We start from the raw sequence: 25206 nt of genomic DNA, 5'->3' as shown, positions 1-25206 counted from the left end.
TTTGCTATTCAACTTAAAAAACGAATACGCAACGCTTAAAAAGCAGTGTTAAAAGAGTAAAATTAAACATAAATCATCTGTGTAACCTTTACATTGTGAACTGATTGAAAAGTTATTTTCTAGAAGTGTACATATATTTTATTAACTGGAACCAAAATAAGGTCCGAAAGTATTTGTGCAGAAAAGCCCATTCAGAATATCTTATTTTCAAAAAATGCCACGAACAGTACTTTCAAAACGAATATTGTGTAGTTACTATTCCTCTCGGTAGAGTTAGATAGCCTGTACTTTCAATTTGGTTTGATCTTAAGTTGCAGTCCTATTTCTTTCAAAAATTAATACATATTGTTCACTTTTATTCCAGCGCCTTTTTGTCCGCGAGTCTTTATTTCCAGAGGCAAGTCACAAGTTTACGACCACTAACATCTAAATGAAGGCACTTTTACGTTAGTTGTTGCTTTACAAAATTCCTGAAATCACCATCTGACGCAGTAGTATAAGAACAGAATGTAAAAAGTAACATTGTAATAAATTACTTAAATTAACATCTTTTCAGAAGATGGATGTCCATTGGCGATTCCATTGTGTTTGTTTAACAAAATGTCTTTCCCATTGTTTTCACATATTACTTGATTTAAAAAAAACTAATCTACTAATGTTTGTTGTTTCAGTTGATTTTTATTTATCATTGAACTTGTTTATTTGATTAAATACGCAACAAAATAGTAAATTTAAAGGACATTATGTTTATCTGTTGGCTAATTTGGTTGTAATAGTAGGCAAGCCTCACTTTTCAACACCAAATCATTTATAATTGTAAATCCTATTCTGTGCAAGTGTAGTCAAATGAATGAAGAATAGGAAATCAAAACCACAAACTATATAGACCTTTAGCGTATTCCTGGTAAGTTGTTTTTACTATAATTGGTATTTCTTAGATAGAGTTTAAAGGAACTGGGCTAATTTCAGTCCACATTGAAGCTTTCCTGTCAGTTATCCCAATAATCCCCTATTTTATGTGTTTATATTACTTTTTCTTTCCATCTTCTCATATTATACATCTATTATTTTCTGTCTGGCCTAGTTGATTATAATTGATCTGCTGTATGCCCGGTAAAATAAGTCTCTGAGTCAGGTCACTTCTCTGCTCTACATTCTCCACTCTCCTTTCCATTTCCACATCTAGGCCCATGGTCCGGGGTTTTCCGCTTCTGCGCCCAATAGCCCGCGATTTCCCAAGACAAGAAAATCGCGAGCGCAGAGGCGGAAACCCCCGCCCATGATCTCTAGGACTCTGTTATTTTGTTAACCCCGGGTATCTCTTCCCGCCTGCCCTCGTCATCTATAGGTTTGAGCCGGATCAGTATTGCACAGCTGCCCTTTTTTAAAATTTCCTGCCTGTGTCTTCTGGTGATCTATAGGCTTGGATTCCGGTCATTTTTCGTTGTCCTACTTCTCTGCTGTGTAAGGTTGTATCTCACCATCAGAGCTATTTTTTTCCATTGCCTACCCGAATCTCATGATCTTGCTTCTGGCCTTTCCCGTTTCCTGCCTGCACCTCACTCCTGCTCTATAGTCCTAAATCGGGTTAATCTCTTAATCTTTGATGTTGCCATTTATTTCTCCTGTCTGTAGCCTCGCGTGATCTATATGCCTGGGTTGTCAGAACTCCTGTCATCTCCAGCTTTACTCTTCCATCTCACATCTATATGCCCATCTCACATCTATATGCCCATCCCACCTCTAATCTACCAATTTGGTTCAACTCAACAACAGACAAATGGTGGTTGTTGGTGGTAGTCAGGTGTCAAACCAACAAGAGAGTTCTGCTGCTGCTACCGTATTTTATTCAAGAGAGACATCAAATGTGGTTATAATGTGATGTGTTATGTTCATTTTAAACGTTAATTTAAATTTGAAGGTGTGCAACGCCTGAGCTTCATATCAGTATCAGCTTCTTATGTATTACTTACGTTGAGATAAATTTACACGATTGCTAACTTCATTTGAACTATTATAGACCGATATAGTCACACACGTACAGATGAATAGGGCGGTTTAGCAGCCTATCTTTTAAACCTCGCTAAAATATAAATGTAGCACAAGAAACAATGTATGTATATATGCAGTCCATTAATGAGAGATGCGGTGTTGAAACAATTCAAATACAAAAAAGATATACTGTATCAGTGTAAATAGACAAACATTTAGGAAGTTATATCAGATGCATTCAGGCAGTTGCCATCCACATTTGAAGGATTCAGCCTTCCGTAAAATCAGGTCCGAGCCAGTGCTATTAGCGGGTACTTACGGCTGGATTCAAATAAGGTTCAGATAGTATTATGTCGTTGTTTTATGCCCAGAGATGTCTGGCTAAAAAGGAGCTCTTGCATTGTGGACTATTTCTCTGACCTTTGAGTATGTGCGGCTTTGATTATTATCTTATGCAAACATTTTAATATTGGATCCTAATTATGGAGTCACCATCCCATGAGAGTTTAAAACGTAATCCCTTTCTTACGGCTGTACTGGATTAATCTCATATTGTCCCAGTCTTTCTCTAATTCCCTCCAGTCAACACTACAATGCTTGTATCCTCTTTAAATATTCTACGGTTAGGGTTACTATGCAATTAGGGTTTTGGAAAGCGCCTCCCCCCAAATGTATCATTGACAAGTTCTAAAAATTTGATCTGAATTAGTAAACATCTCTTCTGAGAGATGTAAGACGAAGAGCTGCACGCAGTTCTTTCTCCGAGCACAAAAGAGGGGAGCCTTGGGAATACAAACCAAATCCACTTGTAATCTTGCAACAATATCGAACATAATTGGTTGAGCAGCCCAGATTAAGATTGATGAGAGATTAAAGTAGCGGTTCAGTGTAGCGATCGATAGCAAATACCAATCGTAAAGATTTTAGTTTGGCTAGTTGTGGCTAGATGTGATGGATAATATGGGCACAAGTGAGTGCTCAGGATCCAGATGATGACATTTCACGTGATGATGGTCAGCTGACTAAGATCAGAAAAGTGTCGGATCCTAAGAAAACGAACACTGATAGACCCTGCTTTAGACATTCTTAGAACGCGGAGCAAAAACCGTTACATTGACAGTGATCAAAGTATTTTAAAATGTTGCTGGAAAGACTAGTAACGGATTATAACAATGTGTAAACACATTCTTTGTAAGAAACCTGGCCCTTGGTTTGTTTCAGTGGTGTGCAGTACGTTTTGTGATAATTTTGAGACGGATAAAAATGTTGGATGCTAATTTTCCACGTTATTTAAAGGTAGTCTGTGCAGGCGTTCAAACTAATAAAATGTACATTAGATCGTGTCATAAAAAGGAGGTGTTTATATTTTCAGGATCTTACTCAGATAACTTCAATAAATGTAGTGTCTAATGAGATACCAGTCTTGTGCATAGTGGGCACACATAAATTATCAATAGCATTAGAATTATTTTTGAAGCCTATGTACCTTCACTGGTAATGTTGTGCGTACTAATGTGCTACAAAGCCCATGATTAAATGTGAGCATTGGCGTACGGCTTTTGATGAAGAAACTTCCATACATGATCACGGTAAACCGATTTTGTCAAATTATTAAATTTTAAATGGCCAGTGCGTTTGAAATCACGTTCCCCGAAAAGATCCATACTGAGAATAAAGATTTACATGTCTACTTGCAGGCCCCGTTGTCCTGAGTACTCCAGCTCAGCTAATCGCACCAGTGGTAGTTGCTAAAGGAACCTTGTCTATCACCACCACAGAAATCTATTTCGAAGTAGACGAGGATGACCAAGGATTTAAAAAAATCGACCCAAAAGTAAGTTATTTTAATATTTGCAAGACAGTTTACGTCCGAACTATATTTTGTGTATTTGTGGTTTGTTAAGCCGCGTTTTATTAGTCACCTTCCTCAATTGTTTTGAATGACACTAAACTTTGCCCCAATATTAAATTACAGTATTCGTGCATGGAAAGACTACCGGCTTTGTCTGAAAACTTGAAAATAACATTTGTACGAACATTAACACGTTCTCAATCTTGAAAATAAAATTAAAAGTGTATTTCCCAACAACGACATGTTGAGAATTACAAGAAGTTATTTGAGTACTAATCATTTGGTACCGATTTTTTTATAAGGTCTTATATTTTCAGCAAATGCTACAATTACCTACATTTTCGCAGTGTGTTTAAAATTAATTAGAAATTAACCAAAATAATGTGCAAATATTGAATATGGCTGTATTTTGGAAAGTACCGGGAAAGGAAAACAAGCAGTTTGTAATTTCTGCTAATTGCAATATTTGTATATTCGTGAAAATCTTATTAATGTGTGGTATAAAAAACTAGTGTTTTTCCTATTTTGTCCCTGTCCCTCTGGTATTTCACACTTTAACCCAAGCAATTCAACCGAACTGATATTTTGGTCCAATAAAATTGATCGACCCGCATCTTGCAGCCATGTCAGTTTTACATTTTAAAAATAACACAGCATATAAAGCTATCATTTGTGAGCTCGTCAGTAGCACAGTTGGTACAAAGTTGGTGGGTGCTTTGGGATGTAGTAATAAATTCATGTTATGTGGGAACATATTGTAAAATGTAGTACTATAGCTTTCCCCACCGAAGATTATATAGATCAATGTATTGATCACATGTGTTCAAAGCACCTTATGAAATATTCTAAAAGTTTTGCATGCGTGTCAGTGTGTGTGATATTCAGTACTACAAACAGACGTCAAAAAGGTGTTTGATTTCTGCATCTCTTGAGACTCGTTTATTTAAAGTAGCCGATACATTTTGATGAGTCTTAAGTGAATAAAACTGGCAGGACTAAAGACAGGATTTGATCTTTAACCTAGTCTATCTGGGCCTACAAAAGAGTTAATGGCTTTTTCAAACCACGATGTTCAGGCCTTGGCCCTGTTTTCATTGCATCCAGTTGACTCGTATAGTGCCTGCAGACCAAATATTTACAATTTTGCAATACTAAAATATACTCGAGAGGACCAATTCGACATAACGGTAGTTCATATCTAATTCAGTTACGATTTATGATTGCATTTTGATTTAATGTTTTCAAACACATCTAAATCCTCTTTTTTTACTCTCGTAGAATTTAATTAAATAAAACAATCTCTCATGGGTTTCATTTTGGAACTGAGCTTGACACACCTGTTTCATTCCATCTTATTTTTCTGTTCTCTTTTTATTTTAAGTTTACACTATGGTATTGGTAGCCATTATAATGTAATACATAAAAAGTGAATCTGGACAAAGCCCTTAACATTCAAATAACACAGCGTGTGACTTTTTTTCAAAACTTAACCAACAAAAAAAATATTGTTTTCAAAGACTTATGCCCCTTTTATCACCATGGTGAGCTACGTTTTACAAAGTAACATAATGCAGAAAAATTTGCGACTATGTTAACCCACTAACTTTCAGAGTCACCTATGGTGAAGGACAATGATTGATGTTATATAGCATTACTAGGTCTAATACTTGCTTTAATGAGTTACACTTTTAATAAAAATGTCTTGCTAATGATTCAAACAAATTTACGTCATGCACGCTATAGTTAATGTATTCTGAGTTGGTTGTGGTTTACATTTACATTAAGAACTTTTATTTGTTCTTGAGAAGTCAATTCATTTCAGCTTAGTCAGCGCATTAATAGCATTAAATTTTCTTTCTATTCTTGCATCAAAACATAATTGTTAACTGCAGTACTCGATTTTATTTAAGAACAAACGCTATAGGGACATGCTTGGATGGGTAATACAAGAAACGAAAATAACCTGTTAAAACCATCTATGGTTCCACAAGCGGCTAATGACGCCTATCATGCACACCCATTTGCAAAAAAAACCCCTGAAAATTATACTTAGTTTTGAATATTTGAAAAACATTTAATTACATATTCATATTGTCTAAATTCCTGAAAATATAAATCAGTTCCTTTGTAAACAAGTTTTTTTGGTGTGAGGGGGGCAGTTCAGATACAGATGTGAAATATCCTACTTTATTTTGGTTACATTAAAACATGACTGTTGTTAAGCGCGTCATAGTATTTTTGTTATTCATTTTCTGCTTTCTAAGCTTATGTTTCTACTGTATTTACTTACAGCTGAAAAATCAATGCCCAGAAGAGATTGACCAATTTAATATTGTACTGCGCCCTTTCAACACTATATCTAACACCGAGGCCTATTTAAAATACTTTGTGAGACAACAAAAAAGCAAATTGGCATCGTAAATACATTTCTTATTAAAATGAACATAAAAATTCAACAGTTGAGTTGACAAGTTCACTGATGTGCAATATATTTAAAATAGTAAACCGTTTCCCGATGCATTTTCATATGTAAATATGTTAAACGACCATTTTAGGCCCACTTCCAGTACCTCACTTATTTAATGAATATATTGGTGATCTTATACATCGTGAGTTATCTTCACGTTTGCATTGTCCAAGCCTTATCCTGAATTAAACAGGGGATCTAACGCCATTTTAATGCAATGGATACGTTTTGATCAAATGTAATTTACCATAAGTCAGGTTTCATTGCTTTTTACCGTTAATTAATCTGGCTCCTGTAATAAGAGTACAAGGAACCAGCAATATGTACAAATAATCATATTTTTTTGTAATGGAATTGCATTTTAGATTGGCTTTTAAGATTATTTACACAAACGTAACCGATGACTCTCATTCCTAGTTTGGTTTACGTTCGCGTTCATAGTAATTTCTTGAAGCTATAGTATTTTTATTTTATATTATCGACCTCAAAACTGACTGTCATTGAAAACAATGTGACACTATCTTGTAAAATAATAGCTTATAGAAATTTATTGTGGCGTTTTTGTATCTTTTTATCATCCATTGAATATTTAAACAATTGATCGGGTACGTTGTTGTAGATATTAGTGAGACTAACAAAAGTGATTAGTCTTTTACTGCAATATGGAATCTTTGACTTAAGTAATTCATTACAAACTGCAGACAGTAAAGATTTTAATCGTTTCTTTTATTAACTTCAAATTAAATATTTTCAGCAACAGGAATTTCAAAATGTTCTTAGTCACAAAATGTTCTAATCCAGTGTTTTCCAAGTGCATATTTTCAATATTTTCTCCAGTATTCGATATTCAAGCATTATGTATAAGCAACGTTCATATTTCCGTTTGGATATAGTTTAAATAACAATTCAAGTAATGGTGGAATGAGTAAGAAAGGAATGAACAAGCAAATATCTGAAACGATCACTGTCGCCAGAATGTAAACTTTTGCATTAGACACATCAGATAGCAATAAACTTCAATGATATTATCTACAAATACCTTGATGGCAATATCTTCTTTTAGCAAAAAATGTCCAGCCGTATCCAAAAAAATTGGAACCAGTCAGCTTGTTCGCCTAAGAATTCACGAAACACAAACATCAACAGCCACAACTGAACGACAAATGCGAGTTTTTTTTAATATGTAACAAAATAAAAACCACAGTTTAAATTTTGTAAATGTTCATTTTCAAAGTTTTTCCAAGCTTTTGGGGTTGGTGAGTATCTCTCTCGCCAGGCGCCAGGTTTGTTTTGCAGCGTTTTCCAAAGCGGTATGTGGTTTGCCCTGAAATAAATCTAGATTGGGTAAGAAATAATGTGGACATCTGCGACACTGAAGACAAGAGATGAGCTGCAATAGGATCCCGTTTAGGCGATCTCCCAAACACGACTCGTCCCAGTCCGATTCCCTGGGATGTTTCTCACATTCATAGGAAACCAGAGTTTTCATGTGATAGTTATAGAGAGGCTGTCCGGGGAGTTCAAGGTGCCGGTCGCGCAAAGTTTTGAGGACGGATAGGCATTTCTTCCGACAGCCCCCTAGCAGAAGCCTGTTCTCGGCCTCGGCGAACTGTAAGACCCAGGCATCGCTCTCGGCTGAGCTCTGTTTGCCGGAAAGGGAGTAACACTCTTTGGAGAGCAGGTTGAACCCCTCCGCCTTGACCTCGGCCACCCGGTTCGGCCCAGGCCAGGGGATGTGAGGCAGTGGCCAGTGCGCCGCGCTCCTCGGCCAAATCCCTGTGCATTTGAAAGCGGGGGTGATCTGCACTATGTAGCGGTCCCTGATCCGGAGCTTCACCTCACTGGTGTCGGCCACCATCTTCACCACGTCCCGGTAGCTACATTTGTCCACAGCCTGAGCCACCAGTGTTTGAAACCTGGAGCGGATCTTACGCGCAGAGAGATATCCCGAAGCCGTAATGAATTCCACCCACAGAGACATGCTCCTCTTGCGACCGTCGCTTAGCTTCAGCACGGCGCAGCCAGGTAAGGAGCCGTCGTCCACGAAGTTGAAAACTCCCATCTGGTTCAGGTAGAGGACCACCTCGAACTCGGTAGGGGAAATTACCTCCAAACCTTCAAAGCGGCTGTCGATCTCGTTGAGAGAGCTGATAAACCGTGGCTCCTGCACTTCTACTTCCTTGAGCACGTCTGACACCACTTTACACACTTCCCTGATGGTCTTGGCTATAGCGGCCTTTCGAGCTTGACATTTCTCATTATAGTACTTGTTCAGGTGGTAGACTAGTTTGGCTTGGGCAGCTATCATATTGGGGCAGAGATCCGGGTTGTACACCGGAGTCTCGCAATACGCTGACGGATCCAATGCGGCCGGTTTTACAGGCGCCAACTTCAGAGAAATAAAATCAGCAGTAAAAGTAGGTGTTGCAATAAAAAAGAAACTTCGAACAGCGTTGATGTCAAAGACTTGCGTTCATAATAAAATCTGGACAGCAGCAGGAGCGTAGAAACCGAACACTGCAGTACTCGCACCAGTCAAAACAAACTTCGTGTTTGTTTGTTTTCTCTCTCTCTCTCTCTCTCTCTCTAAGTTGTCAAGAAACAGATCAAGTGCAGTCCAGCCTGTGCTTCTAAAGCTGCTGATCAGTTTGGAGGAGCACAGATGCTCTGTGGAGTGTAAAATATAAGGCAGGGCCGGGCGTCGGCATCCAATCGCTCTTGGGCTCGTCATTGCCTGCCACTAAATAGAGCTAATTAATCCTAGCATTTATAAAGAAACTCAAAGTGGGTGTCTGAGACGAAAAGAGAATGTTCAAAAAAGCGCAATGGGATTGTCAGAGGAATACTTGAATTTTTGTGTGTATGTTGTGGATATTATTGGACAGAGAAGCCATTTGGTAATATTATAATATAAATAGATGCGGTATTTGATAGCCAGCTGATCTATTAGCCCTCTTATTCTATTAGGTTGGGCAGTGTTTACAGTTATGAGGTGTTTGTATAGGCAGGTGCTAATGGCTTGTTGTGGCTGTAGGTCCTCGTCACTTTCAAAGAAGAAAGTCCGGTTTCATCGGGGCTCTTCATTTGATTGTCAGATAACAGCTCAAATCCAGCTTTAGAAGGGTTTAGCTCTACAGCATAGCTTTTTTTAATAAGTGACGTTCTCACTGGCAACATGTTACATTATTTGCAACGAAACAAGTAAACAATTAACGACATTAATTTTAACAAACAAAAATTAGGTTTTGAAACATTCATTTTATAGTCATGTGTCTTCAAAATATTAAAATTGTATGATCTTAAAAACGTAGCTTTAAAGTAATGTACACTCGTAATAAGGAAAACTGACTTAAAACAAAATTAACTTTAAAGCCTGTCAGTTCTGTATCATAGGTTTACTATACATTTTGAATGATCAGTTGATGTTATTTATTTTATCTTTCGGATTTCCACATGCTCTCGGGACGGTTTTGTTTCTAGCGATGCCATTTTCCGGAGCCCTTGCAATTGGAGAGTTGCTGTTTAGTGCGTTGAAACCCGTGCCTGTCATTGCTCTCAGTCCGAGGCTGCTAGCATTGTGATAAAAGAAGATAATTATGCACCACAAAACGGGACTGCATTACGGGATATGTCACTTTTTGTAAACCAAAGTTAACAACCTGTTCTGTTTATTGTGGTGAGAAGTATCGCAAATGAATATATGTTGATAACTCACCGTAATTGACGTAGATTAACTTACAAAATGAACTAGATTTCTGAATTGTAGGTCAGTTCAACAAATCCATCTATGGAGGTGTTGGCAAAATCCCTTCAATGCTGAAGCTACTTAAAATGAAGGCATATACATTGTATCATTTACGGACTTCGTTAACTTATGAACGCCTGGTCCGGTCAAAGGACATTTTTAAAAATCTATTTTTATTGCCCATGAACATTAAATAGATCACAAAATTGATGCTTTATGCAAACCAGATGGAGGATACAGACTATCTCGCTTTCATTAAAATCAAAATACATTTTTTCTTTTTCATTCAGTCATATTATGAAACAACCGATTGAGTATTAATTGGAGTTGGAGAGGTTTCTTAGTTCTGTAATCACTTGCATCTTCGGTAACGTTCGTCCGTTATCTTTCCGTCTGTTGATTATCGTTAAATGTAAAATTATGTTTTTAAAGGAAAACGTATATTCTCCTACAAGCCGTGTGCTAGCACGTGATTATCAGATAGCAACAGATATCTGCATTTCATATCGAGGCGAATTTGATAACGCTTAGATTAGCTGTTACAATCTGAGTCAAATAAAGCGATTGACGATGAAGTCAGATTGCAAGGATCAAATCCGGCCGATTGAGAATATTTTGCATCACGTCGCTTTTTTGGCTGCTCCTGAATTTTTGCTAATTAATCGAAGAATGTATTAAACGGTGGTTCGAAATAAAAATAAAATATTTTGCGAGATAAGCATACACATGTTCTAATCCATATGCTGAATGAGAATTAACTTCTAAGAATGCCTCTTTGTAATCCTACAGTTCCAGGTAGAATTTTATTTTTGCTCAATGTACAGCATTTTAGTAAAATTAGTGTAAATTCTAAAGATTTTCTTTCTTGCTATTATCCAACAACTTGGCAAAGATTCTACAATCACATTTAACATGACATAAGCAGGAAGTATTATGTGGTATAAAACTAATACATGGTTTGGTGTGTTGATACAGTAGATGAATGAAAGTGAATCGGATTAAAATACTGTAACTAAATATTTTGATGCCAGTATGCCACAATAGGTAGTTAAATAGATCATGTAATGTTGGTCTTCTGACCCACAGAGACTGTGTATCAAGTTTATTAAAAATGAAATGTGCATCATTCTCTACCTACAGAATCACAGCTAGCTTGTAAAATACAATATTTGATTAAGTTTATTAAAAGTCAATGACCTAAGCAGTAAAAGATGGAACAGGTTGGTAGTCACTTTATTTTCTATCAACAAGAAATAAAGCAGCAGAGTATGATTAAAGGAAATTACAAATAAAGTTTGTTTTTAATAATCAATGGAGGCTGAAAGATTGGAATTGGTCTCTGTTCAGTTAGACTTATGGACTCTGTTATACTTGATATTAATGCTTATTAATAATTGGTTAACACTTACACTGCTGACAGATCCAGAGAAATGTCAGTCTTCCTAGGCTTAAGCTTTCAGCACACGCATTGGTATGCTAAAAAAAAGTAATATTACGATAATAAAGCTACTTAAATGTCAGAAGGAGCCTGATTACTGTAATGTTAAAAACTTGTAACTTGAAAAAAGCAATTCTAAATAAACAATTTACTTTTCCTTAACATGTTCTCTTTCTCCTATTTCTCTCTCTTCCCCATTCTCTCCTTTATTATTCATTCTCTTTCTCCCTCTTCTGTTCTTATTTTGACTTTACTATGACTTAATTTCTAATTAATACATCCAATTCAAATTATTCTGTACCTTCTAATTTCTTTTTAAACTTACAATTTTACTTAATCAAAAGCAAAATACTGCGGATGCTGGAAATCTAAAATAAAAACAGAAATGCTGGAGAAGCTCAGCAAGTCAGGCAGCATCTGTGGAGAAAGAAAGAGAGTTAACGTTTCAGGTCGAAGACCTTTCGTCAGAACTGGAAGATGTTACATCTTCGACCTGAAATGTTAACTCTGTTTCTTTCTCACAAATGTTGCCTGACTTGCTGAGCTTCTCCAGCACTTTTTGTTTTTATTACAATTTTACTTTCCTGTTTTCCTTTGCTAGGTCCTATATCCATTTTGGATGTGGGACTCACATTGGAAAAACTGGTCACTGATTGCCTGAAAACTGTCTCCAGTGCTGATTTTCAGCCAGAACTATAAAGATTGAAATGGGAATTTTTGATGCGTTTTAATGTATTAAACCAGGAATGGCTTTTGCAGGGTGAGTTATCTTCTCTATGGCACCAGCAGTTGAATCATCCTTGAATATCATTTCAGATTAAATCTACCACCATATAAATTTAAGGACATCACTAAGGTACATTGCTAACATTTTAAAAATTGGACAAACATTGGCTCTATATTATTAAAAATAATGATGTACAAAAGGTTTTAAATGCCTACAGTTCACTGGTTATCAATGGACTGTTTCACTGGTGATCTCATAAGATTGTCTATCAGTTATGTTAATCACAAAATCTGTTCATCTTGTAATGTCATTCTGTGGAACAGTTGATACGAAAAGAGGTCAACAAAATTTAAGGATACAATTAAGATTTTTGAATAGTAGGTTTAGGCAGGGATACCTTGGCTATTGTAATGTAAAGTATGCTAGTAGGTTAACGGTTTACTTTAAACTGAAAGTCTGACTTACGAACTCAATTCATATGAAAAAGTGGGAACCTGTTCAGTGAAAATGATATTCATTTTAGAGTTCTATTTTTCTGTACTCCATAAGCCCAGTCATTTTATATTATCTTAAGTCTCTGATGGGGGAGTGGAACAATTAATATATAGCATTGGAACTTATAGTAATTATATCATCATGATATGTGTTTCAATCATGGCATGATTATTTCCTATGTTCTCACCTCTAAAATATTTTTTTCCACATGCAAATCCCTTCATTGTAAGTTTCAATTTTTTAAAACAGAATTTGAAATACGGTTATTTATTATCTTTATCACCTGGTACACAAGCATGCAAGCAAGTATATTGTTTGAGACAAATTTTCAAGTTAAAATCCTTCAGCCAAGAAGATAAATGGTTCTTGTTTCACAATTTGGGTGTCAGTTGTTTAAGGGTGCATTCACACACCATTTTTAGCATCACAACAAAGCAGTTCCCAGTTTTCCATGACACTAAAGGTAGTGTGTAAACAAGGTCAATGTTAGATTGAATTGATCTACATGCCCAAAAATTGAACGCCCAGCACCTAGTGGTTTCATATCTTAACTGCAGATCACAGACTGCAGTATAAATGCACGCTTCTGCGGTTCACTTTCAAGGGCAAAGTAGAGCAGGACAAATGAGGAAGAAATCAAAATGTAAAATCTTTCTTCATTAGTTATCGCCCTGGGGAAAATGGTGAAAATCTTTTTAATCTCTCCAGGATTTTTTAAAAAACTGTTTCTCATGCATGTGTTATGATGTCATCACGTGCACATCATGACATAGTAGTATTAACTATCTTGAAACCCTGGAAAGAAGTTTGAATTTTGGAGGTACCAGAATGAATCAACTCTCCAAACCTGAAACAAACGCAGGAGCAATTCACTTCCAGTTTGCTTGCTGGAGTGTGAAGGCACTGCCAGAAATTCTCAACAACTCTCAAATTAGTTGCTATTCATTTTTGAGAATTCTTACCAGGTATGATGGTGTGTCAGTAAGACTGAATTTGAAGGGATATCTTGCAAGATTCATTTGTCCAATTAGGATCAGCTGTGTCACAGAATTCACTTTAACTACGTATTGCTTAGGTCTCTTAATGTGGATTCTGTCAAACCTTTTTACTGTTTTCCATTGGTAGGTGCACATTCAGAGTCATACTTCTACTTTCCTAATACTTATAGTTTAATATTTTTCAATATCATGTGCTGTAAGTATTAATAGCAAGGAAACTGCTATCATTATGTGAGACCTACGCATGATTTGTCACATGTTTTCATTAAATTAACCATGAAGTGCCTGAATATTTTTTGCAATATTCTAACCAAAAATACACATTCGTTTTCATTAGACAGTATATTTAGACAGAGAATTCTCCATAATGCTGCAAATTATTACCCTTTAAAAATTAATACTATTGTTTAAATAAAATCAGATACTTAAACCAGAATTATTTTTATGATGCAAAAATGCTATTGTGGCTCTCAAACTTACAAAAGATGGAAACTAAAGGAAGCGCATAGTTGCAAAATGTAAGACTGCAGACATTAAGACTCTTGCCTCAGAATGCACATACTTTATCTGAAGCAAGACAAATCTAAAGTATTGCACACCTCAGAAATGTTATTGTAAAGCATCCATGAGCTATTTCAGTGCGTAACAAGTGAGATGGTGCTGCATGGATGACTTTCAGAATTTTTCTTTTTAAAATACCCAACATGTGACATTTATAATTTATACTTTAGCTAATTTACGGTAATTAAACTGACTGTATAGAACCAAACTATACAAGGATTGCATTAACAATAGCATTTAGGTCATTATCCTTAGATACCAGAAATATGACACACTGTTTCTCCCATATTTGATAGTTGTATTACATCTTTATTGCTCCTTTGAGCATATGCCTTTGTCTTTCTCCACAAATGTTTTTAAATGATCATAGTTTTGTTTAATAGTATAGAAAAATAAAACATTTATTATTTAATTATATGAGTGATGTAAATGAGTCCATATCCTGCTGAATATTTATTGTGCAGTATTAACATTTATTGGTCTCTGGTAATTGTATAATTAATTTTATGTGAGCCACACTGACTTAGAGAAAAAGCAGTACATTAACATGTTTCTTATAGTATCACCAAGCACAGTAGTGAGTAGAGTTTGGCAGGCAATGCATCAGGCACAATAGTTCAGACTTTTATTATCTTATATAAATTAATAAAACATGATTTTGTAATTGAAAAATAATGTAAGTCCTAACGAGATACTTCACTTGTTCAGGTAGTTTACTTTTTAATTTTTAATTTGGCTCATAATTCAGCACTAATTATATTATACTTTAAACATCTTGTGTTGAATATATAAATTAGTTTCTCATATTAAAGCCAGTCAAAAAAGCCAACATGAAAGAAAGTCTCACTTCAGGTTTCATTTTTAAAATATCTGCACATTGCACTAATTGAAGAATAGGATACTAATCTGATCTTAAATTATTTATCTGTGTTTCTGGAGTGGATTTGAAGGCTGATTGATTACATTTGATTTCTGGATTTTTAATGTTTTTTCAAGTGCACCCATACTGCTTTTTCTCTATCATCTTGCCAACCACAGTAAATATTACTCTTACACGGCAGGAATAAATGACAGATATGGGTGGTTTGTTTGCTTGAAGTGTCGCATAATGCAATTTAAAATACTATGATTTTTGTTGTAATATGGTTTGACAATCCCATGCTTATTTCACAATGGTGTCGCTATGCAGTGAAGAAAAGGGCAATCGAAAAAGCCTATAATTACAGAAATTAAAAAATCTGGATATAAAGCACAACATAGAAGTGTCTTTCTAATGTTTTTGAAACTGAAAGCAGAAAGAGATTTACTGACTGCTTGCTACTGTATCCAAGGCATATATCCATACATTCCTTAACTTTCACTGTCTTTTCTCAGACCGCTACATCAGATAATTCTTTAAGCTTTCCCACCAAGAGAATGTGTTTCCTCCCATGCTATGAGATGAGTCTGATTGCTGTTGAGATTTGCACCTCCTAATTTGCCACATCTGCACCAGGTCAAACAAGTTCAGCACTATAGTGCATTTGTTATAGTTAAATACTGTAATGCTGTGAGTTTGTGGTCACTTCTCAGAATTGACCTCTAGTAATAAATCTGTGACTGCAGACGATCAGTTTCATTTATTATGTGGTTGTCTTGAATCAGTGTGGAATGTCTTTTTTTTCTCTCTAGCAGACATTCATACACAGCTTCAACATGTTTAAGAATCGTGATATTGAAGTAAGATGGATACTGTTCTGTCAGAGGATCTCTTCCCACCTACATTATTCTTTAAATCTGGAGTAGATTTTAGAATCTTTAAGTTGCTGTCATTAGTGCAGAATACAGAAATGTTGAATGTGCTTGGTTACCATTTATTTTAAAATGCTATTCCACATGGTCCTTTGAAAGTGTGTTTTACTCCATTAGATAATATGAAAAAAATTAGAACTTTTTATAAGCTGAGGGTGACTTAGGGAAATTTAGGTTGTGGTTATACTTTACAGTGAGCAGTTCACAACTGACAGCACTCTATAAACACTGTGTACTGCACATTTGTTCTCCTGACACCATGAACAAGTTCTCTGCATACATGTGCGTATCTCCACTCCTAGCTAGGAAATTGTAAATATGTTGAGAGCATGAATAGGAGTCCCTGCCTTCTCAAAACATTTTTTAAAACTCTGTTTCAGTTGATAAATTGCCAAGGAGGTCCAATGGTTTCAGATTGCATTGGAGCTATACTCCATGCAGTGTCTATTCCAAGCAGTGAGACAGGGTCCTTCAAGGAGCTTTCACATTGCTGTACTCCAGAGTCGATTTTGAGGCCTGACTCTGACATTATACTGTCCCTTTTCCGCCTTATAGCAAAGGAAAAGTAACAGTATCTTGAATCCTTAATGTAACTTTTAAAAGTGGCATTATTTATACACACAAAATAATTAAAAATACATTTTTAACATGTTTTGTTTGGAGTAAAACATCATTATTGAACACATGTTTGTATGTTAATATATATCGGGTATTGTAAAATATCAACATGTAGTAAAAAATTTTTACTTCAATGGGGAAACTAGATTTCTGTGACCAGTTTTCCCACTTTGGATGCTTGTAAATTTCAGGATTTCGATTTGACTGAATGGGATATATTTTCAACTTGATGCCCGGGTATAAAACCGGCGTTGCAGAATGGCTGCCCATTATCAAAATCGCCTGATATTTAATGGAAATGTTTCTATAATGGCCGGCTGATCCACAATGCCAGTTTTTGTTCAGGTAGCAAGTTGAAAATCTAATTCAATATCTTTATATTTAGGTTTTTCTTATGTCCAACTGGGGAAAACTATTGTTCTTGGATTAAAGGTAAATCAGCTAGTATATATAGTCAAATTTAAGAAGTTCAAACTTTTCTGTAGTTTATCGTTGGCTATTTCCAGGCCAGAAGTGGTGCAGCAAGACTTCCTGGTGCTATGAGAACAGAAAAGCAAATTGAGTTACCCTAGTCTAGACCTAATTAATCATAGGGGATCTTTCAGTATGTTTTGCTTATAATGGCAGCTAAGTTGTTCTTTGGGCTGAATATTTGGTGACGGAATTCCCAAGAAAGAGGAATATGAGACATAACTTAAGAGCAAGTTTTGCCTACAAAAAAAACCTATGAAAACATTAAAACTTAATTTTTGAAATATTCCTGCATAATGGGCCACAATTTGCTGGCAAAATAACGACGAGTTAAAGGCGCACGCCATTATTAGTGTGTAAAAAATCCAGCAATTTGTGGCGAGGAAGGGATATGCCAGGAGTTGTGAATCACCACAAATTAATATGCAATTTGCACCACTCCGCCGTTAGCCTCGGAAAAGCGGGAGGTCACCGTCAACCTCCCCATGAGTGTCAAGAAATTTTTTTCTTTATTCGTTCATGGGATGTGGGGGTCGCTGGCGAGACTGGCATTTATTGCCCATCCCTAATTGCCCTTGAGAAGGTGGTGGTGAGCCGCCTTCTTGAACCGCTGCAGTCTGTGTGGTGAAGGTTCTCCCACAGTGCTGTTAGGAAGGGAGTTCCAGGATTTTGACCCAGCGGCGATGAAGGAACGGAGATATATTTCCAAGTCGGGATGGCATGTGACTTGGAGGGGAACGTGCAGGTGGTGTTGTTCCCATGTGCCCGCTGCTCTTGTCCTTCTAGGTGGTAGAGGTCACAGGGTTGGGAGGTGCTGTCGAAGAAGCCTTGGCGAGTTGCTGCAGTGCATCCTGTGGATGGTACACACTGCAGCCACTGTGCGCCGGTGGTGAAGGGAGTGAATGTTTAAGGTGGTAGATGGGGTGCCAATCAAGCGGGCTGCTTTGTCCTGGATGGTGTCGAGCTTCTTGAGTGTTGTTGCAGCTGCACTCATCCAGGCAAGTGGAGATTATTCCATCACACTCCTGACTTGTGCCTTGTAGATGGTGGAAAGGCTTTGGGGAGTCAGGAGGTGAGTCACTCACCGCAGAATACCCAGCCTCTGACCTGCTCTTGTAGCCACAGTATTTATATGGCTGGTCCAGTTAAGTTTCTGGTCAATGGTGACCCCCCCCAGGATGTTGATGGTGGGGGATTCGGCGATGGTAATGCCGTTGAATGTCATGGGGAGGTGGTTAGACTCTCTCTTGTTGGAGATGATCATTGCCTGGCACTTGTCTGGCACGAATGTTACTTGCCACTTATCAGCCCAAGCCTGGATGTTGTCCAGGTCTTGCTGCATGCAGGCATGGACTGCTTCATTATTTGAGGGGTTGCGAATGGAACTGAACACTGTGCAATCATCAGCGAACATCCCCATTCCTGACCTTACGATGGAGGGAATGTCATTGATGAAGCAGCTGAAGATGGTTGGGCCTAGGACACTGCCCTGAGGAATTCCTGCAGCAATGCCCTGGGGCTGAGATGATTGGCCTCCAACAACCACTACCATCTTCCTTTGTGCTAGGTATGACTCCAACCACTGGGGAGTTTTCCCCCTGATTCCCATTGACTTCAATTTTACCAGGGCTCCTTGGTGCCACACTCGGTCAAATGCTGCCTTGATGTCAAGGGCAGTCACTCTCACCTCATCTCTGGAATTCAGCTCTTTTGTCCATGTTTGGACCAAGGCTGTAATGAGGTCTGGCGCCAAGTGGTCCTGGCGGAACCCAAACTGAGCATCGGTGAGCAGGTTATTGGTGAGTAAGTGCCGCTTGATAGCACTGTCGACGACACCTTCCATCACTTTGCTGATGATTGAGAGTAGACTGATGGGGCGGTAATTGGCCGGATTGTATTTGTCCTGCTTTTTGTGGACAGGACATACCTGGGCAATTTTCCACATTGTCGGGTAGATGCCAGTGTTGTAGCTGTACTGGAACAGCTTGGCTAGAGGCGCAGCTAGTTCTGGAGCACAAGTCTTCAGCACTACAGCTGGGATGTTGTCGGGGCCCATAGCCTTTGCTCTATCCAGTGCTGCATTTGCGCCATAAATATGAATTAAACTCACCTCAAAGTTAGGGCTGTTATTTCTTGATGTAAGGGCCCTTTTAATGACGAGATTTATGTTTCTGCAATGCCACACAACATCGGATGCCCAGAAAGGGAACAGTTGAAACTGTGGATTCTCACTTCTGCAGGTAGTAAATTGATCCTAGAGGTTTTTAAATTTAAAATCTTACATTCTTTTATTTTTTCCTTACTTTTCTTTTGTTTCTTTTTTCTCTCTCTCTTATTACACTCTCTTTCTTTCCCTCGCTTTATTTCTCTTTCTGTATCTAATTTGACTTTAATTCACCCTGTTTCCTTCTTCGTCGTTCACTGTGTTTCTTTCGCTATCCTTAAATTTAATTGGTTAAGGAGATAGACTATTGGTTCCGTCATTCACCAAGGTCCCAGATGCCCCGTTGACCTCGCCATGCCATTATCAACTCGTACTTTCAGCAATTTGTGGTGCAAAATTAATTGGAGCTGAAAGGTGAGGAAAAGAATCCAACTCATGCACTCACTGCGAGATGCCCCGCTCCAGATAACTCTGGGCCAATATAAACAAGTTCATTTATCTGTATTTCCTCAAATTCTCCCATTGTAATCTGTACAAATCTGTTTCAGAACATCCAGATCATTTCCTTGTCATTTTTACTTCTACTAACAGTCACCTGCAAAGTTGTATGCTAATTTGACATAGGCCACTTGATGTTGAATAGAGAAAGAGGTTAAAAAAAAAGAACTTGCATATAATAGTGCAGAGATGAATTACCATTGCCTATGGAGGTTCTATGTAGGTTCAAGATTGTAAGTCAATTCATAGCTTCTGTTCCTAAACCAACTGGGAACTACATACATGTCTATTTCTATACATGACCAAATGCTGGAATATGGGATTAGAGTAGACAGGGCTGATGGCCGGCGCGGACACGATGGGCCGAAGGGCCTCTATCCGTGCTGTATGACTCTATGACTTATGACCAGCCATTATTGTGCACATAAAATTATAAACAGATAAAAAATTAAATTAAGCTTTGTTTTTAAGCTAAGCCACTTTTGCACTGATGTCCACCTATGGTCCAGTTACTGTATTATTGCAGTGATTATTAAAGTGACTTGATTGTGTGTTTTGAACCACCTTCCACTTTTCTTCTTTGCCTCCGAAGTGATACAGCTGTATTTCACATTCCATAACCATTTCTTGTTATCAAACCAGACCAAGGAAGAATTGACCTCAGTAATTCAAGATGAATTCATACAGAGGTGAATAATTGCGCCAGACTATTGAGAAATGTGCTTCATCTCTTCACTGCTATATTTTAGCACATGGATTCACTTTGCAATGCAATTGAGATTAAACTCAAAATCTTTAACAGAATGATATCAACAAAAGGGTTCTTTTATCATGTGTTGAGCTCAAATGCGGGTTATTTTGATCTATAGACACAAATACATTGGTATTTTAAAGGTTTCAAATAGTGACATTGAGTATCATTCCATAATGATACATAATTAAAAATAGAAATTTAGAAATAAGGTATTGCTGAGCATTAGGCAAGCTATTAATGCCTAATAGTCTAAAACAGTATAATTCATGTACCTAATTAAGTCTTGTACCTAGTGTGCATCTGTCACACTTAACTGCGTCACATTTGCAAAGCGTCCATCACACACAAATACGTTATTTTTGCCCATCACACCCCAAGTATGACACTGGAAAGAGTCCATGGGTGGGAAAAAAATCATGATTGACAAACAAATTATGCCAGAAACCACAACATACCAGTCTTAACAATGCTGATTGGCTCAAATATGAATATGCAGGTGGCAAAACTACCAGTTAATGGTTGCTAAGCAGCAAAAAAAATTGCCAAAATCATAAAACCATTTATATTCATTTTCCATTTACTTGTACATTTATGTCTTTGTATAATGTTTAAAAACTTCTGCGACAATCATGATAATGACAGTCAAAATTCAGTCATGAAAATAGAGCTTCTCAAAGTTGATAAAGCTGTAAAAAGCTTATAGAATCTTAAATTTTATAAATAAGAGCGGAATACAAAAGCAAAGAGGTACTGCTAGACCTATACAAATAAATATTAGACCACAATTAGAACATTAGTGTACAGAAGCTGGGTTCTGCTAAACATATACTGAGATTCCTACTTACTGCTCTTAATTTTGAGGAAGGATTTAAGAAATACAAAAGTAGGTAAAAAATTCAAGATGTTGTGATTGTTGTGTGTGTATGTACTGTAATCAAGACCCTGATGGTATTTTTAAAAATCCTGACGGATTTGTCATCACACTTAATAGAAACATAACCTGTTGCAGCACATAAAATGCATTGTTTTGTGAGCAGAGAGACTTAGGGGTTTAGATACACAGATGTGTAAAAGTGGAAGGACATAGTTGATTAGAAAAGCATGTGGAATCCTAGGTTTTATAAATAGGGGCATTGAGTACGAAAACAAATACCTACACAAATCATAAGTTAGGTCACAGTTACAATATTATGTCCAGCTTTTGGCATTTTACACTAAGAAGAATGATAAGGCTATTGAAAGGGTGCTGAAGATGATATTGAGGATGAGAAGCTTTAATTATTAGCAGAGACTAGAGAAACTTGGCCTCTTTTCATTAGAACAATGAACGTTAAGAGGGGGTCTGACAGATATGTTCAAAATTTTGAGAGGTTCAGATAAAGTAAGTAGTGAAAAACTAATTCCACTGGTCAGTGAGTTGGTAACTAGAGGGCATAGATTTAAGATCATCATCAAATGAACGAAGGAAAAGGTTAGAAGAAATTGTTTCATGCAGAATATTGTTAGGACAAGGAATGCCTTACTGCCTTAACAGTTGTGAAAGCAGTACCTATAATACTTTTAAAAGGGAAGTAACTACATTTGTGCCAAAGAAAAATTTAGAAGCGTATGGGGAAAGAGTAGGTGAATGGGACTAAATGGACGGCTCTTTCAAACAGCCAGGACAGGCACAATGAGCTAAATTACCTCCTTTTGTGCTGTAGGGTACTGATTCTGTGACGCTTTTACCATAGCAAGGGGCTGTTTTTACATTATCATTTTACATTGTCATTTTACGTAATATTGTGACAACAGATGATGCTATTTCTGGGGGTTTGTTAGTTGAATTTTGATCATTTTTTCAGGATATTAAATTTCAAAAGAAAAATCACTCATAGCACTACTTATATTGATCACCTACTCCTGTTCTCTCATTATTAGCTAATGATTACATCACGTACAGATTATAAAGGATAAAAGTACATTAAATATAATTAACTGAAATGTTACTTGCCATTAATGTTTTTCATTGTGTCAGAGGTACAGGTTGCTTACTAAATGATGTAACTATGTTAATGAAGTTTTTTTCCCTGCCAATTTGCTTCTCTCCTTTCCTACTTTCTTGATGGGGACTGTCCCACAGATGCCAGGTTGCTCTCCAGTTCCTCATTCATGTGGCCATTCTTCATGTGTGAGTTTAGAAAGTGATTATCGGCAGCCCATTCAGCCATGAGGGGCATCACAACTGAGCCTGATTGTGTCTTCAACCAGCATTCACACATCTACACGGGGTTGCTGGATGTGATTAGAAGCGGTAACCCTGGCATTTTCCTCTCCTTAACCCAGGGGTACTGAGGTGGGCTGCAGCACCCAAACACCACTGTGGCTGAGATCAGCTAATGCAGGCAGACATGGGACCTTCCTGGTCTCTTTGGCTTAGTTGCTAAGTTAACTAATTGAGCCTTCAGATGAGCTGCTCATGAAGTTATAATACATTATTTCCAGTTTTAATTTAATTTCTCCAAGAGTAGTTGTTGGTTTGTGTGTGTACATGTGTATTTTTAAAGAAAAAGCTTCACTTCTGCCACTCCCCATTATTCATTAAGCACAATAATAAATTTCAATCTCATAATAGTAAACGTGTAGTTAGGAGGACTTTAGATTTTTAAAAGATAAAACTTTTGGCATGTCTGAAGATGAATGGAAAGTAATTGAATTATTTAATGGTTATTTTCTAGAAGTTTCACCAGAGAAGAAAATATTAGGTGACTACGCAACATTCTGGTACAGTGAATATCATAGAATATTCTGAAAATGAAGAGGAGGAGATACTTGATAAGTTAAAACTAAAAGCTAACATATTCCCTGGGCCATATGGCCTATCCTAGGGTGGTAGGTAGTAAATTTGCAGGGCATTGACTACAGAAATTAAAAATTCATTGGATACTGAAGAGATTCCACAGGATTGGAAGCTAACAAACATAGCGCCTATGTTTTAAAAAGGGACAAATCTGATCTAGGTACCTTGAGGTGCATTAGCTTTCCATGAAATAATAGAAAATACATGACAGAGTAGATTGGAGACGTACCTGTATAGTAAACAGCTTAATAAGTAATGGATTTAGGAGGGGAAGGTCATGCTTGACAAACCTCATCAGGAGTTTATATTAAAAAAAAGCGAAATCCCCCTGATATAGCTTATTTGGGCTTCCAGAGGCCTTTGACAAATTCCCACATAAAAGAATACTAATTAATCTAAAACCCAAAGGAATCCCTGTGTCAGATGTGGGACTTGATGAGCAATTGGATAAAAAATAAGAAACAATAATCATGAGACATAAAGATCGATTTTCGTGCGGAGCATACGTTGGGCGGGCGGTGGCTAGGACGGCCACCCTGCCCACTCGATGACATCAGCGGGAGGCCCAATCAATTTTCGCATTGACTAGGCAAGCTGCCAGCACTAATCATGCTGCTTGTATGCAGCTTGCCATTCGGGAAGGCGGGAATTCCGCCGGAGCAGCCAATCCTCATGGTCCTGCAGTAGCACCTTAAAGAGGAGAGTGAAAGGTTGGGAGTGAAATAAAGCTGCAATTTTCAGCAGCAGGGAATTTTTTGAAGTACCCATGGCACCAAGGAGATGAAATAATATAAGCCTTTAAGACTCAAAACTCAGAAAAGATTGCTGAAAAAATGAGTGCTAGACCTGCTTCCAGCTTTCTATGACTGCAGTTAAAGATCCCTTTAAATACCGCTGGAAATGGTCACCTCTGAAGCTGTACTGCCCATGGTTCGTTGGCGGAGGAAGTAGCAGCCTTTTTTGCATACATTAGTGAGGCCCCCACCTGTTTCCACTGGGAGCATGGTCATCTACATCAAGGTCCACCAGAAAATCAGAATGGTCAACCTCCAATGGACCATCAGGACTTTTTTTTAAAATTGTTCCACTACCATCCGTTTATAGGCAAAAGTAGGGCAGTAGCGAAACAAAAATCGGCCCTATTGTGTCAGATTGAGGGAGGTGCTGAGTGGAGTACCACTATAATCATGTTAAATTTGCAGATTACACTAAAATAGGGAGTGCAGTAGGGACAGAGGATGCAGTTCAGTTTTGAAGAAGAATTTATGAATGTTATGCAATTGGGCAAATGACATTGAATTTAATACTGACAAATAAGAAATATTGCATGTTGGAAAAAAGAATGAGTAACTGAAGTATACTGCTCCGCTCCATCACCAAGACTGCCTACTTCCACCACCGTAACATCGCCTGTCTCCGCCCCTGCCTCAGCTCATCTGCTGCTGAAACCCTCATCCGTGCCTTTGTTACCTTTAGACTTGATTATTCCAATGCTCTCCTGGCTGGATTCCCATCTTCCACTCTTCATAAACTTAAGCTCATCCAAAACTCTGCTGCCCGTATCCTAACTCGCACCAAGTCCCGTTCATCCATCATCTCTGTGCTCGCTGACCTACGTTGGCTCCCAGTCCAGGAACGTCTCGATTTTAAAATTCTCATCCTTGTTTTCAAATTCCTCCATGGCCTTGCCCCTCCCTATCTCTGTAACCTCCTCCAGCCCTACAACCTCCGAGATCTCTGTGCTCCTCCAATTCTTGCCTCTTGCGCATCCCCAATTTTAATCGCTCCACCACTGA

The 25206-nt window shown here is 37.5% G+C and overlaps 2 protein-coding genes across 7 annotated transcripts in view; one reads left to right on the top strand and one right to left on the bottom strand.

Annotated features, from left to right (window-relative positions):
- nbeaa (neurobeachin a) overlaps window positions 1–25206 on the top strand; it is a 637170-nt gene that overhangs the window by 471838 nt on the left and 140126 nt on the right. For 4 of the 6 annotated variants that reach the window (XM_067985944.1, XM_067985943.1, XM_067985942.1 and 1 more), the window contains one exon: window positions 3690–3826. In XM_067985944.1, the coding sequence (XP_067842045.1) occupies window positions 3690–3826 (137 nt within the window). Of the gene's footprint in view, window positions 1–364; window positions 398–3689; window positions 3827–25206 lie in introns of all 6 variants that reach the window. The other 2 variants (XM_067985940.1, XM_067985939.1) reach the window with 1 other exon arrangement.
- Window positions 7089–8934, bottom strand: LOC137322474 (putative nucleotidyltransferase MAB21L1). Its single transcript, XM_067985395.1, has one exon. The coding sequence runs from the start codon at window positions 8617–8619 to the stop codon at window positions 7540–7542; it is 1080 nt and encodes a 359-aa protein (XP_067841496.1). The 5' UTR covers window positions 8620–8934; the 3' UTR covers window positions 7089–7539.

The sequence above is a fragment of the Heptranchias perlo genome, chromosome 6, assembly GCF_035084215.1.
Source record: "Heptranchias perlo isolate sHepPer1 chromosome 6, sHepPer1.hap1, whole genome shotgun sequence".
Taxonomy (NCBI): domain Eukaryota; kingdom Metazoa; phylum Chordata; class Chondrichthyes; order Hexanchiformes; family Hexanchidae; genus Heptranchias; species Heptranchias perlo.
The sequence above is the reverse complement of the archived record's forward strand: the minus strand, read 5'-3'. Positions and strand labels throughout refer to the sequence as shown.